Below are 17,581 nucleotides of genomic sequence, written 5' to 3'. Positions count from 1 at the left end.
CAATACGCATTGTGCCGTTGGCAGAAGAGAACAGTTGGAAAGCAAAAGCGATATTCACCAGCAGTATATGAAATTAAATAAAGTATGAACACTTTTTTGTTGATATCGTAAACTTTATTTACAAAATCTCATAAGCGAGCAAACATGAGGACAAGATGACGTCTCTAAAGTATCATATATCAGAATGACATTAATATCGATGTTATGCTTGTAAAAATTTAACGATATAAATATCCATCTATTTCTGTCCTGCTGAAGTCTTCTCTTCTCCTAAAAAAGAAAGACTTTGTTAAAAAGATTGTACAAAAAAGACAATCAATATATTAACACCTTTCAAAAATTTAACAGCAACATACAAATATCATCTTAAAAGACTCCTCAGTGATGCTTAGTGCCTAAGGAAGGTTCGTTAAGCAACAGAAATTTAAAGTTATTTTAACAAATGTTTGGAGATGATTTTTTTCAACTATCTTTTTTGAATATGTACAATTAGCATACGAAAACCAGGTTATATTAAATGTCACTGCAATAAATCACAAAGGAAGAAGGTTTCGTTAGGCGTTAGTTTAACTACATAGAAACATTGGGAAATATATTATCCTTCTTTCTTTGTTGGTAGGTAAGAATTGTAGAGTAAATGTTTGGTGAAGACTTCGGGATTTTTTGTTTTGATATTTCAAACCAGATGATGTAAAAATTATTTATGTACTATGTTTGGACTAGGGTCTCTAACGTGTTTGAATACATGGGTTACATGGTGACATGGTTCAAGAAATACAATGAGACAGACAACAATATAAAGGCTACCTATGATTTTAAACTATGGAAAGTTAACTGTATCGTCTGTAAATACATCTCGAGATAATACACCATTATTATGTAAGGAAGACACGCAATATCTGTAAATACATCTCGAGATAATACACCATTATTATGTAAGGAGGACACACCAAATCTGTAAATACATCTCGAGATATTACACCATTATTATGTAAGGAAGATACGCAATATCTGTAAATACATCTCGAGATAATACACCATTATTATGTAAGGAAGATACGCAATATCTCGAATTCATATATAACGGCTCTGTCGCGCATAATGGTCTACTACCAGAAATAGGTATACTAAGTATACAAACAGATAAACAAACAAAAAATGAACTGTGACAGACATAATGTTTCCAGTGATTACCTTCCTCTCACGGGTCCACGCTGTCCTCAAGGTTGGCTTTCGTCTGCATAACCGTTTGACAAATGGTGTATATTGATGCAAGAGCTTCTCGTACATCTTCCACGTTCGTTGGACTGTTGTACATAGATCGTTTTCCGAAAAATAAACTGTTCATATTTGGATTCATGCCTCTTCTTCCAAACAACAGTGGCTGTTGACCGAGCAGGCGACTGAGAGCGCGCGTGCTTGGCTGTGATTGGCTGGCGTGGGACAGGATAAGGACCGCAGCAAATACCAAAGCGGTACACACTATTTTCAGGTTCATCTGAAGTGGAAAAAGATACAAATGATGAGAATTGAAAAGAAATGATAATAAACTGATGTATGTCTGTCGTCTGGTCCATTTACCTATCTAAGCTTACTAGTGTCAAAATGTTCCTACTTCTTGTAGGGAGTTTTAAAACCACCTACAGGGAGATAACAGGCGCCAGGAAAAGAAACACCTCGTCTGGAACCATTTGTGTCTGGTCCATGACCTTGTATGTTTTTCTGAGTTCTGATAATAATCAAAATATGCATATTTTACTTAGATTCGGTGACCGTATGTTGCTTGTCTCGAGAGTTGACATACATTTTGTAAAAAGGAAAAATAGTCTATGTGCCTAATTCGTCAGGTTGGCCATTTTATAATATCAATATGCAACCCGAAGTTTACTATATTTTTTGCAATGTATAGTTTAGACAGATTTTAAAACAAACATCTGACGCTTTTTAAACATTTGAAAATTGAATACAAAACACTGATGTTTATCTGGTTGCCTAGACATTAATTGCTTCTAATGCTGAAAACTTACTAATACTAGTTTGTCACAAGTTTACTTCTGGTGTTAACAATATCTCGATTGCTTTTGTTTCTATAACAACAGACTTTCTTATTTCACTCTTGAATTATAACCTAACTTTTACAGTATTGGCGTAGTTATTGGTCTTAAGACAGTCGTATTGACCCAAGGCGACGACCGCTAGGGCTGTCCTCCGAGGTGTAATGTCTAGGCTTGTAGTGAATCAGTAAGGTCTAGACAACTTTATAACAGATCATATGAATGGAAATAAACTACTTTTACATTGTTAACAATTTTATTCTCATTAAAACAACCATCTGAATTTCCAATAAAAACCAAAAGTTGAGTATGAGCTTGTCGCTGATCCAGGTCGTTTGTGTGATTGTCTACAACCCTCAAATTCATCACGATTTTATGCGCGATCGCCTCCGCAGAGCTAGTTTTTAGCCATCGTTGTTACGTAAACTGAAACTAAGACGCTACCGTATACATCTATGATAGCAATGACCAGTTCTGAACGGAATGGATGCGTTCGATTAGGCGGAGTAATGGTGCACGTTTGTGATATCGGACGCCTTTTCAATATTGGACATCTCATTACCATATTGGTCAGTGTTTTCAGTATTGGACGTCTCATATCCATATTGGACAGTGTTTTCAGTATTGGACGTCTCATAACCATATTGGACGGTTATTGCTAAGTTTATTACATAGCTAGGTTTCTCGGTGCCACTGTCAATATTGATATTTGTAGTTAATTAATAAAGGTTTCTATTTGTAATTACCTTCTGATCTTTCAACAAGCTTAAAAGAGGATGAAGTCGTGAGAAATATTAATTAAATTTCTGGTCGACAACAACTTTGTTGAATTGGGTTCTTCTGGCATACCCATGGAAACTATGCCCTTCCTTGGTAGACTTGTTTTCATTAGTTTTCCTACGAGACTTAGCCATACAGGTGTGAAAGACATTGTAAAATATTTAAATGTCACCTAGAGACAAAATGACAATAAATTATCTTTAAATAGATTTTGAGATAGCATTAGGGTTTTGTTGGAATGTCGAAATTCTCTGTTTCTTTTTTCAGCAAAGCCCTCATATAATATTCCATGACGATGTACTTCTTCAACTGAATTTGATTTACATGATCACCAATGACATGATAATGGAGTCTGATCTATAATACACATGTAGTTAGGATAACCCTCACATGATAATGGAGTCTGAACTATAATACACAGGTAGTTAGGATAACCCTCACATGATAATGGAGTCTGATCTATAATACACAGGTAGTTAGGATAACCGTCACATGATAATGGAGTCTGATCTATAATACACAGGTAGTTAGGATAACCCCTCACATGATAATGGAGTCTGATCTATAATACACAGGTAGTTAGGATAACCCTCACATGATAATGGAGTCTGATCTATAATACACAGGTAGTTAGTATAACCGTCACATGATAATGGAGTCTGATCTATAATACACAGGTAGTAAGGATAACCGTCACATGATAATGGAGTCTGATCTATAATACACAGGTAGTTAGGATAACCGTCACATGATAATGGAGTCTGATCTATAATACACGGGTAGTTAGGATAACCCTCACATGATAATGGAGTCTGATCTATAATACACGGGTAGTAAGGATAACCCTCACATGATAATGGAGTCTGATCTATAATACACAGGTAGTTAGGATAACCGTCACATGATAATGGAGTCTGATCTATAATACACAGGTAGTAAGGATAACCGTCACATGATAATGGAGTCTGATCTATAATACACAGGTAGTTAGGATAACCGTCACATGATAATGGAGTCTGATCTATAATACACAGGTAGTTAGGGAAACCGTCACATGATAATGGAGTCTGATCTATAATACACAGGTAGTAAGGATAACCCTCACATGATAATGGAGTCTGATCTATAATACACAGGTAGTAAGGAAAACCGTCACATGATAATGGAGTCTGAACTATAATACACAGGTAGTTAGGATAACCCCTCACATGATAATGGAGTCTGATCTATAATACACAGGTAGTTAGGATAACCTCACATGATAATGGAGTCTGATCTATAATACACAGGTAGTTAGGATAACCCCTCACACTGTTAGTGAGATGACCAGACGAGGGATACTCATGGTCACAGAAAATGTACCTGGGTGAGAAATCACACATTGTATTCTTACTATCTAGCAGATTTAAAGTACAAGCAATATGTATGAAACCAGACAAAACCTTAGCATCGTTCCCATTATGGTACTCTAACGTCACTCTGGCACGTGTTCTAAATGTACTTAAGCTTGATCCAATTTAAAAAGACAGAAATAAAAGTCCCCCAGGTTCGTGCTAAGAACAGAGAGTAATTAGTTTTAGAACCCCATTACATACCCAGGTGAAATTTATAACTGCTGAATTCATGGTATTACTGTGATGGATGAAGATGTAGATCAAATCCCTCACAGACTATAAAAATATTCTACAGTATAGATATCACAACACTATTTCACGTACACTACAAGGTTTTATTTGTACATGTATTCGTTTATCATGAGCTATAAAATCCAGACCTGTTAAATCCGCTAACGTTTACGACGTCAGCAATGAATACGTATTTATAGCAATGGAAATTCTTATCATAAAATTGATTGCATTATCATGTCTTAAAAGTCATTGTCAGCTTAACTGTCAATGATTTTTTTACAGAGAATTCATAATCTGTTTAATGATACAATGCTCATTTTGGATTCATCTATATTACGATCGTTTAGATTTTGTACCTTTATGGAACAAATTTGTTTTCCTAGACAAAAGTTTTATTTTTATAAACCAATCAAACCAATATCATGGAGTGCTTTGGATGGTTACATTCCAAGAACAAGATGGTGAAAGTTTACAATACTTCAGGATATCTTCCACCGGTGATGATAAGATATAGTCATCCAATGGACTGTTGTTCTTATATTTGGCACAAATGCATGTTATTTATTTATCTATATATGATAACATGCTTATCAGAGTAGCAGACGTGTCCTTAGTCATCTCGTATTTTTTCTCTGTAAACCGAAAGAAATTGCTCTATTATATACAATGTAATTCTGAATACGGGAAATTTTCCAAGCTTCCATAATTGAATGTGTTCTCTATTTCAATGTTTCTCAAGAGGAAACCAGTTCTGATTTAAGAATCAGCTAAAAAAACTGGTCTGAAACTGTATATCAAAACCTAAACCAGTTTATTTGCAACAAATTCGCCCTTATAATGTTTAATTTCAACCAAAAAATGCTGCTGGAAATCTTTAATATGATAATAAAGGTGTTCCTATTGAACATCTTTTTGTAGGTATAATAATCTTACATAGGTTTCTTTTACATTTCAGATGTATGGTACGTGTCTAACACTGACTTAGTTTGATAAAAATATATTACGTGTTTGATAAATCGATATGGAAAACAATGCTTCTGTTAATAAAGTCCAAAATTCTTTAGTAGTTCTAAACTGTCCTTTCGATGAAACATACAACTTTACAATTATATTTACACATAACAATTTTTATATACATGTACATGCAAATGATATTGACTATAAATTCATATTAACTTTTTCTCCTTCCTAGGTTTTGTTGACAAATCTGAGCATGAAAACGCACATCTTGTGTTCCTTAATGCCATGAACCCATCATACTTCCGGTGTGTATGTGTACATGGTTTCTGAATAGAAAAATGGAACTTCTTACAACAGATAATTTCTTTTATAATTAGAAGGTAACCTTTAGACATGGCGAGTAAATGTAAAACCAAGGCGACCGAACGGTGATTCTTTATATTAATCCTAATGCAAATAAATGGCCAAAGGTTTTAACTCGTCAGCCGTAGTCGTAAAATCTATATGCTTGTCCGTAATGGCTATTGCAGTCCCATGTTGGCTTGATTGATGACAGACAAAGCACCAATTAGTCCCTTTTAACACCATCATCTATGACACTGATGATTAATCGATTATTAATAATTGATTTTTCATCAAGACAAACTGTTTGTCTGGTTTAGAGATCAAAGTGACGAGAAAACATCGTACTTGTTTGGATTCCGTCGACTTACAGTCTATTATGTAATATTTATCTTGTCAATTTCTTTCCTCATTAAGGAAACGAGATTATTCCAGCTTCTTCTAGGATATGTCTACACAAATTGATTTTGTGACATATCACTTATATTCATTGTGGTTAGATTGTTCCTATCTTTACCTTTCACTGTGAGGATTCGCAAACACAACTATGTTTACTGGTAATGCCGAAATTTCTGAGAAAACTTATCAAATAATACCTCGTGGTTTTAATACAGTAATAAAAGAAATTAGTATGTTGAAATGTATGTGGGGTTGGGGTGACGACAATGTTTGAAAGTGGCAATAGACACGTAATATAACGTCTTTCTACCTTTCGATTGTGCATGGTTTTTTTTTATTGTTTATGTTACTGATAATTCTGAAGATTTCAGACGACAGAGAATATTACATGAAACCACACTTATATGTTTTCTACTGTACCTTTTTGAACCGTCAAAGAGATTTCATAATTTAACTAAATTCTTCATGAAAGTCCTAATTCAGTAACATTATGGTTTTATGTATTGGCCATTGAACTAGGAAAATGTTTTACTTGTACTTGTACGCAACCTGATATATAATACAGTTACTGTTTTATCTCATTCTTTAATGTATCCTAGCGATGGCTTCAAAATGAAAACGATATATATTTTTTTATTATTCAAAATATTTGAAATAATTTTCGTCTCAACAGGATGAAGCCAAAATAATTTTGTCGACGAAGTGTTACTCTGGTATGCTCTAACTCAATCCTACACATATAAAACTCATCATAAAGGATCTATTTTATGTATCGTTAATACAACATTATCGCCGTGCGCTGATACACGTGTAAATGTCAGCCAAGGTTAAGTACAGTCTTGAAACCTGAGATAACGGGAGGTTGGTACTGTTGCACACCCGGGTCAAATAAGAAAATTATATATGAATTTTATTCAGGATAATAAATATTTCGAGAATTCTGTTATATACAAAGTATCAGGGTATTATGTATATATTAGTTACCCGGGAAACAATAGGTTGATCGGGTGGCGCAAGGACGAAGCACTCGTCTTTCACCTAGGTTATCAGGGTTCAATAGTTTCATGTTTGTATCATTCCTCAAGGCTACACATGGTTGTCATAATTCAAGTTATGTGGAATTTCCGGATTCAGTAAATGATATCGTAGCATGTCATTAAATGTTAAGTACAGTAACAGCAAGCTGAATCTAATTTACCTACTTATGAATTATCTCATAATTTTATTTCAATTTTCTATATGTTCGTTATGGTACAAGCGGGATCTGACATACTTCACAAGTCATATATATAATACTGTTAACATTGGTCACGGGTCAGGTCAAAACCAATTATATATAGTACATATATAATACTGTTAACATTGATTACGGACCAGGTCTGAACCAATTATATATAGTACATATATAATACTGTTAACATTGATCACGGACCAGGTCTGAACCAATTATATATAGTACATATATAATACTGTTAACATTGATCACGGGCCAGGTCTGAACCAATTATATATAGTACATATAACTAATGTTAACATTGATCACGGCCAGGTCTGAACCAATTCTATATAGTACATATATAATACCGTTAACTTTGATCACGGACCAGGTCTGAACCAATTATATATAGTACATAACCGTGTCATTAAAAATTAGTGTTGTTATTCTATAACATGCTTCTAAAACAACATTGTTATTTTTGTTTTCAAGTGTTTCTGTCTACGTTTTTTTAAACCATAATGTTACCACAACTTTCTCCTTAACATTACAATGACGACGCTGGTTTGTCCTCATTCTGGCGATCCCTGGTTTCCATTCTCTGGCTTCAGCCTACCTTGGTCTTGCAGCAGAAATTGACTAACTATTCTATTGGGTGTCGTTCTGTGTAACGCCATCTTGTGAAGCCTTAGTAATATGGCCATCAAGGGTGTGATTTTATTTTATTTTATCTTCTCAAGGATTTTTAAGTTGGCAGATTCGAGACTCCTCGTTCGAACAAGAAATCCCAGGGGTGCCATTGAGTACGTGGCGACACTAATCAACATTTTTTTCTAATTAATCATGCGACCATCATTAGCAATTATCTGGATATTTTAAGACATTGATTTTTAATCCTTAAAATATTGCACAATTTAATTCTGGAATGGTAAAATGGAAAAAAAATAACGTCATTTGGTGTAAGGACGTGTATACATATTGATGAAAAGGGCGTGGTCGTTTAAAAAGCAGAAGGTACAAGGAATGCAACTACAGATGCCTTATAAAATGAAAGACTTTTCCTACTGATATCTCTGCTGTTCATTTAATCATTTCAGTTGGTTAAAGTACACGAACTATACATCGGATTAGGCCAAGCCTAAATGCAGCGAAGCGGCCATCTAGGGTTTTCCATCCGTAATGCGTATCGGGTAAATTGGGCAAGTATTGGATAAAATAATTAAAATGTTCACGGACAAGTTGGCAGGTAACGTAACTTTATATTCTCAACATGAGATGGGATATTAATAGTTGTTAACGTTCAGCACATTAATGGCGCCACCACTGAACTGGTTATTGACTTGCCATGGTACTAAGAGGAAGTTGATAGACATTTTCCGGGTATGTGTCGCCAATGTTTTATAATGTTAATTTACTTAAAACGAATCAAATGAAATTATCCGAAAATATTTTCAATGATGCAAAGCATAACCACCCACGGTTTGTCAGTCTGAGTATGGTGATAGTTCTTGGTGCCGACATGAAGCCAGCCTAATTTAACCGATTTTTTACGATATGTCCTCACACAGACCACCGGCTATCATTCGATTCAGGAATCATTTTACAATGTCTACGAAGGAAGTTCGATATTCCTACAGTATCAAGCACTCCAGAGATATTCCTTCAAATGTCGTGGAGACACGTGCTAGGTATAAACATACATTCAATATACTTCCAGTTGGACAGTAACGACAAGGTACATTTTACAGTGCAACTTAGGTAATTATTCTGAGGGGGAAAACCGGGGAAAACAATGCTTTATTTTAGGTAACTTTACTAGATTAACACTGCTATGTTATTACTATGGTATTGTAATTGTAATTAGTAATTTACAATGCATATATGATAGTCATTATTTTTTACCAGAGAACCATATGATTTATTACAAACGATTTCATTCTACTCAAGATAATTATTCGTTAAATTACACACGGGCTTTGTTTATTGGATAGTTTAATGGTAAACGACAGATATTTCATAGGATTATCATTAATTTTAATATTCAGATGATAGTTAACTAATTAAGAGCACTGATTAATTATTAATTCCTGTTAAGAAGAGGATTTTTTGCGTTAAGCCATTTTCTTCAACCCTGAAGAACAGAGAATAAATGAAGCAAACGGAACAACAACATATATTTAAAAAAACTCAGGAAGAAACAACACAGATTATAAAAACCAAAGGAACAACAACACAGATTATAAAAACCAAAGGAACAACAACAGATATTATAAAAACCAAAGGAAGAAACAACACAGATTATAAAAACCAAAGGAACAACAACAGATATTATAAAAACCAAAGGAACAACAACACAGATTATAAAAACCAAAGGAACAACAACAGATATTATAAAAACCAAAGGAACAACAACACAGATTATAAAAACCAAAGGAACAACAACAGATATTATAAAACCAAAGGAACAATAACAGATATTATAAAAACCAAAGGAACAACAACACAGATTATAAAACCAAAGGAACAACAACACTAGCACCTGTTCAAAACAAAAATATAAACATTTCAGATATCCTAACATTCAAAACCTGTACTAATGTAACTGTCTGTAGAACTCAACGATTAAGGTCAATAAAATGGTGAAGAGTAATTATTTAATTACTAACATATACTGGTATGTTATCGTTGGTGGATTCTTACACTCGGGTGTCGTGGATAAATATAGGTTCTCCTTTGTGTCTCTTATGTCAGAGGCAGCACTTCATAAATCTCTATTTACATCTCCGTTAGTATCCAGCCCCGTCCGTAAAATCACCACTGGGGAGTACTTCCGTCAGATTAGATAAATCATGTATTCTAAAGTCGTGAACTTTTATAGAGAAAACATCGAGAACGTGAGTCCCTGGTGGGTTATCTTATTCTAAACTGAAACTACATCATTGTTAATATCCAAACTCAGCACAACAATATTCAAGCGTTCTTAACTTTTTTTTTCTGTTACGAAGGTTATTTTGAAACACATTAACATTCAATAACATGTCGGGACAATTATTAGTAGCGATAACAATTATCATGGGGCTGGAACTATTAAAACTTTGTGGTAAACAGCTTTTGTTGTTTATGTTTTAAGTAATAATCAAGGTAAATGCCGTATGAGGATGAGCTAGAAATGTCCTTGATTTTAAGTTCTCTATGGTATATCAGATTGGCGTAGTTAATACAGCTCGTGAAGACAACACATCATCAATATATTTTTAAAAGCCAATTGAATTAATTTGCAAGGTTTAGTATATATTCTTAAAAGCTCTTTAATAACTACAGTCTAGTGTGGAAACAACGGTTTGTCACCATATGGTACTGGATCATCAACTGTCGGTATGAAAACAAATTAAGATAATAAACTTAAAGCCGCGGTTTACATTCTTTTCAGTAAAGAATACATGACTTATTTTGAAACCAACATGTTGTTTTCAGAGTTTATTGCATGTTTTAAGATTTGAAATGATAGGTATACTAAATACAAAATACCGTTAGTTTAAAAAAAATTGTGATTGTGGATTTCGCTTTCAGAATAGCATATACATATAGCATATATTTCATATATTTTCATAGGTAAACCAATTCTCTCTTTTTTTTAAATGTTCCTTAAATTATAAGCGAAACCTTTGATTTTCAAGATCAACGCTGTACTGAACGAGGTAGTCCGTCTATCCCTGTAGGCTAGAAGTGGATAGTATCAGAGTGATGCATAACCAGATTTTAAACGTCATAAAGGCACCAATGTCTTGATGTTGTAGGGTCTGGTTATGTTAATGAAGATTGTTTTTTAATGTGCATGAGTATATGAGTTACTAGATGCAGCCATTACCATACGATGTGCATGACTGATTTACTCCTATTACTGTTTTCACGCCCAACATAGCCTCTAGTCGTAATTATGTATAAATACCATCGAAGGTTTGAGATTACCAAAACATCTCTCACATTCACAATTCACTTTCATACCGAGCTGATGGAAATACCTATTGATATGAGTGGAAGATCTAGCTACCAACTCAGTACAGAGGTTGTCAACCATCAAGTCAGTAATTCTGTTCATGCTCGATACATTATCCTTTGTCCAAATGTAGGCTCATTGATTACTAACACTGATTGAATAGTTTCATTCATATTTCAGGAGATTTGTATATGACTTGTTTAAAAACATATACAATCTAGATTAATTATCTACGATTTCTAATGGGATGTTTTCAATTTTTCACGATCTATATAGAAAATCAATATGAAAAGCGGATTTTTGCGGGATCGAGTACATGGAGAAATTAACTAAAACATTGCACTATTTGTAAGAACTACGTCATGGTAATTAAGTATGTGATAAAGATAGGCAAAAGATGTAGCCAGCCAAGACACCGTCAGACAGTCAGCTAGTCAAGGTACTTCTTATCGAAATGTGTTTTTCCCTACTGGCACATTATATGCAATACTTCCGTTCAACGTTTAAACTGCATACTAATATAACAGCCCCGTTTTCCATGCTCAATATGGGGTTATCTCCCCTTCTTTATTTTTACAATTGTTTATGTCCTTTTTGCTTTTCATGACTTCCATTATGGATTTAAACACTCCCTGCCCCTTCGCATCGCTAACGAATCCTACACAAGGACGTCACAGCTGCATGATGTCCCTTACATCACTGGCGAGTCCTACAAGGATGAAGCAGCTGTATGATGCCCGTAACATCATAGCCCGAGTTTTCTCTGGCCCTGTCACCATGTCTGGTGTGGGGCAGACATGGTGACAGGGCCAGAGAAAACTCGGGCTAGTAACATCACTGTCGAGTCCTAAGAGGATGAAACATCTGCATGATGTCCCTAGCATCACTACGAAGTTCTCGAAGGAACATACAGGCTGTATGATATCTCTTACATCATTAAGAAGTCCGATAATCAGTACTTTCAAATATTCGGCTTGTAAATAATTTAATGGATTAATTATATATTTTGTTAATCTAATTCAATGACAAGCCATTGCGATAAATAAAACCAGTAAGAGAACACTGCCCTCCTGATTTAGTCATTGACATTTTAATAAATACGAATACCAGTAACCGACACAATATAACAAATGCCCCAGCTAGTAATCTATTGCCTCTATTAAGTTAAATTATTCCTTTGAAACTTAACGACACTTGGTTTTAAACGGAGTAGAGAGTCACCACAATAAATTTTACAAGGTCGCTGTTGACGTCGAGACAGTCAGTTTTATACGTGTAGTTGTTTAGACATACGACACCCAGTACACCTACATATCGTATGGGAGACATTTACTTACATTTCCACATTTTACATTCTCAATCCCTTCTATTCAGGGCTTAATAATTTAACTAATACGCGACTTATTCATTTGATTATGTGCAGTTTTAGCCTCTTTTTAATGTAAAACGTTCGCATGGCCATCCGCTATTGCCAAAATAATAAAACGATTCTCGCAAGACATTGCTTTAACACGTTTTCAAAAAGGAAGGTGCAAAAATGTAGCAACGGATAATGTGGGAATAGAGGCATGGAAGCGTGATTTATGAATATTCAATGCTATATTTAGCAAACCAACGTAGATTTGGACGCGCGTGCCACCACATGACATCATGATATCTTATTTCGAAAAGCCGTCTAGCCAGGATTGCTTTTTCAAATTGTCGGGAACAGAAATTATCAGTCTGATAATGGATATATTAAACTTCAATTTCTCAAATACTGCTTTGTATTGATCTAGTGCTGCAATTTATTGTCCCGGTTTTGTTTTCAGATGTAAAACGTGAATCTATAAAGAGTTAATGTATACGTTTGTTTGAAATTCATTATTGGGTATAAGATCAGGCAGCATGCCATTTTAAACCAAAAGATTTCGATAGCATGAACTTTTCGAACTTTATACATGAATATACTACACACAGCTACGTTTATCCCATATTGTTTCTTTCATAAGGAATCGTTCTTTAACTAACAAACACGATTTAGACATATGTCGATATTCCAATACTCTCAAAAAATATTGGTTATTTGTTCATGTTAAAGTTAATGATATATGATAGTCACTTTTGTTTTGAGTCCCGCCGCTCTATTTTGCAATCTAATATAAGTGATATGTGACAGTCACTTTTGTTTTGAGTCCCGCCGCTCTATTTTGCAATCTAATATAAGTGATATGTGACAGTCACTTTTGTTTTGAGTCCCGTCGCTCTTTTTCCTCTCTAATATAAGTGATATGTGACAGTCACTTTTGTTTTGAGTCCCGTCGCTCTATTTTCCTCTCTAATATAAGTGATATGTGACAGTCACTTTTGTTTTGAGTCCCGCCGCTCTATTTTGCAATCTAATATAAGTGATATGTGACAGTCACTTTTGTTTTGTGTCCCGTCGCTCTATTTTCCATTCTAATATAAGTGATATGTGATAGTCACTTTTGTTTTGAATCCCATCCCTCAATTAATCTCTCTAATATAAGTGATATGTGACAGTCACTTTTGTTTTGAGTCCCGCCGCTCTATTTTTCTCTCTAATATAAGTGATATGTGACAGTCACTTTTGTTTTGAGTCCCCTCGCTCTATTTTCCATTCTAATATAAGTGATATGTGACAGTCACTTTTGTTTTGAGTCCCGCCGCTCTATTTTTCTCTCTAATATAAGTGATATGTGACAGTCACTTTTGTTTTGAGTCCCGCCGCTCTATTTTGCAATCTAATATAAGTGATATGTGACAGTCACTTTTGTTTTGAGTCCCGCCGCTCTATTTTGCAATCTAATGTAAGTGATATGTCACAGTCACTTTCGTTTTGAGTCCCGCCGCTCTATTTTGCAATCTAATATAAGTGATATGTGACAGTCACTTTTGTTTTGAAGCCCGTCGCTCTATTTTCCTCTCTAATATAAGTGATATGTGATAGTCACTTTTGTTTTGAATCCATCCCTCAATTAATCTCTCTAATATAAGTGATATGTGACAGTCACTTTTGTTTTGAGTCCCGCCGCTCTATTTTCCATTCTAATATAAGTGATATGTGACAGTCACTATTGTTTTGAAGCTCGTCCCTCTATTTTCCTCTCTAATATAAGTGATATGTGATAGTCACTTTTGTTTTGAATCCCATCCCTCAATTAATCTCTCTAATATAAGTGATATGTGACAGTCACTTTTGTTTTGAGTCCCGTCGCTCTATTTTCCTCTCTAATATAAGTGATATGTGACAGTCACTTTTGTTTTGAGTCCCGTCGCTCTATTTTCCACTCTAAGGTAAGTGATATAATTATATGAGCAGTAGAAAATGGTCGCACAATCTGGCTTATTTGTCTGTTAACAGTAGGAAAGTGTTGGAACCCTCTATCTTGAAACAACCGATCATACTATAAACATACTTCAGTGGTAATCTTATTTTAGCAGTGTTGGCGCTGGGAGCATGTCGCTCAATTATGACTGACCTAATTATGCTTACTATGCGCGGTTTCTATGTAAAACAACTTTGTTGCGTCAATTCTTCGATGCGCTATTCTGTTTAGATTCGGAAATGCGCTAAAATTTGTGCGCGCCAAATAGAACGTTTACAGTTTTGTGCCGTTTTCGAATCTAAGCTGCTGTCTAATTGGGCGCTTGTCACCTCCTCGCCGGCGCTATCGGAACACGGTACAAGAAAAGACAATAATAGACTCCAATCAAATGCCAATATTTCAATCTTTGTGAAATATTTCAAAATGATTGCTTTAGATCGTACTAAATATAATTTCTCCAAATCAAATTCAAAACTACCTAATTGTATATTCTCATGTGAGCTTTAAAACATCTTTATCGCTAGCGTACCGTCAGCATATCATTGAACTGGGTATTGGAGCTTTCCGTGTTAACAAGTTCTGGGATTCGATTCATTCTAGCCCATGAAATCCTGCCTCGTATTTAATGTGTCCACATGTAGAAGGTGATGTCATTTGAAGTATCATGGTGTCATTATTACATACAATTAGATTGATGTGAGGAGATGTTTATTACTCATGTCGCTGTTCAAATGTCGCGAGACATCACCTGTTAATGATATATACTATCGTAAGGTAGCTTCAGTATCTTACAATACGTTTGAGAATTGTCTTTGCATTTCCTATTATTATGTCGCTACATTTTTATTCAGTACACTGTAAAGTAAGCCATAGGACGGATATAAGCAATTCTACACCAACAATAACATTGTCCTTAACATGGAAAATTTAATCGTTTGATTTTTATTTTATAATCTGTCTGCCAATGTTTACCAGACATGACCTTACATTAGTTACTAATACTACTGTATGCCTTGTAAAATTATATCTTTAAACACAGATTTTCAACAATAAAATAGACGAGATTATCAGTATGAGAATAGCAATATTTGCTATACTTACAGCGATGGCGGAATTACAGAAAAGAGGCATATATCTTCACTACGTTTGGAAATAAAGCCAATTTGGTTGTCTCAACAAAAACTATAACTATGGCTTACAATAAAATGCGTCGTTACAAAATAGGTTTAGGCGGCCACATAGAACCTCCCCTATGTCGGAATACATCATCTAAAACCATCTTCCTTTCAGTTAAGCATAACAATAAATATTAATTAGAGAACAATAAATTGAACTAACATTAAAAATATCAAATGAATCAGTGTGATATTTACTTCGTCAAGAGCATGTTTTTATATTGCTACATATCCGCAGATACATCCAAAATTATTTCAAATGCAGAAATTATTTTCATAAAAATTATCACATCAAATGTGAATATAAAGAATTACTTAAAAATCAGTAACGAGAGTTATAAAGGGAAAATCTTGTTGCTTCCAAGCTTTTTACTAAATATTAAAAAGGAGGTTTACTATTTCGCCTACACGTACATACTGTCTTTTTGTTGTAGGCTTGTGCAGCTTTCCTGTTTGTGACTTTAAAACGCGGAAGTGTAGCACTCATCAAATTTATTTAGTCATTTAGTTAATATAACTTAATCACCTACTGTGGTAGAATTAAACCACCAGTTAAACGAACCATACATATGTATGATCGCAAGTGATTCAACTCATCGTAATTATTGTAAATATAATGGAATTTAGTCATTCGTTCTTATACATCATTCATTATCATAAAGGTTTTCTCTATACTGTTTAAACGTCGTCAGAAGATACAGATGACCAGACTAAAATCAATTTTCATCAAAATTTGCTTTTCTCTCCAGTAGTCATTTTAGACAATCCCAATACATGCGTTGTTTGAATCAAGAAGAAAGCTGGGATATTGTATTTGTAGCCTTATTTCCACTCCAACAACATCTTTTTACAATCGAAAAAGTTTGCAATATAAACATGGTTATTAGTAATTCATAGACCTACCTTCATGTTCTCCTGATGGCTGCTGTTCGGTAATTCGTCTGTAGTTAGGTCTTGCCTTTTAATGGTAAAACTACGACGAACCTTTCCACTTATACGCTTCTCATTGTAATATTCACAATGGGCGGTGAACTATAGTGACGCCACCTCACCAAGCCCTGTTAATCGTTCGATCGGAGGCGGGTCTCTGGGATATCATTGATAAATAATGGCTGTTAATTAGGTGTATGTAGTCATATTTCAGATATTGCCGACCGAAAGCACGCGATGTAAACCAATAAAAATGTTATTGATGATGCTGAATCTGCATCATCAATCTTAAAAAGATAAATTTGTTAAACTAATCCACTTAAGCAAGGACGCAGGGGACAGGGACTTTGAAGTACGTCTAAACGCGAACAGGAACAACGACAAGATATTCCATGGGAACATTCGCCTAATATGCTTTTTGTAATGATTTTATTTGGAGCTTGTTTGGAAAAATTGTGTCTTTTTGTATCTGCCTTTGAAAGGACAATTTGCTTTTAACAATACCGGTTGATGACACAAGTCAACTGTTTGGTAATGCTTTATTGTCACGGTTGCCATATCCGGCGATACCGGTAAATTCTACCGCATTGATATTGCTTCGTCGTCATCATACCCAGTAACAAATGGGGGCACTAGGAGGGGAATATATATGAATAGCGCGTTATCACATTAAAAGAATATGCCTAATTCTAAATTAAGGTAGACTAATGAATGGTCGCTATAAATATTATGTTTCCGTATCATTTCAACGTTTCTTTCCTTTAAATTTAC

General features: G+C 34.7%; 1 protein-coding gene across 1 annotated transcript; it reads right to left on the bottom strand.

Moving 5' to 3' along the window:
• Positions 1 to 92: 92 nt before the first annotated feature.
• LOC117341044 lies at positions 93 to 16,910 on the bottom strand. Its single transcript, XM_033902864.1, has 3 exons — positions 16,784 to 16,910; positions 1,195 to 1,498; positions 93 to 270 (listed from the first exon to the last, which is right to left on the bottom strand). The coding sequence occupies exons 1-2, from the start codon at positions 16,787 to 16,789 to the stop codon at positions 1,202 to 1,204; spliced, it is 303 nt and encodes a 100-aa protein (XP_033758755.1). The 5' UTR covers positions 16,790 to 16,910; the 3' UTR covers positions 93 to 270; positions 1,195 to 1,201.
• Between the last annotated feature and the right edge of the window lie 671 nt (positions 16,911 to 17,581).

The sequence above is a fragment of the Pecten maximus genome, chromosome 2, assembly GCF_902652985.1.
Source record: "Pecten maximus chromosome 2, xPecMax1.1, whole genome shotgun sequence".
Lineage (NCBI taxonomy): Eukaryota > Metazoa > Mollusca > Bivalvia > Pectinida > Pectinidae > Pecten > Pecten maximus.
This window is presented reverse-complemented; position numbering and strand designations above follow the sequence as displayed.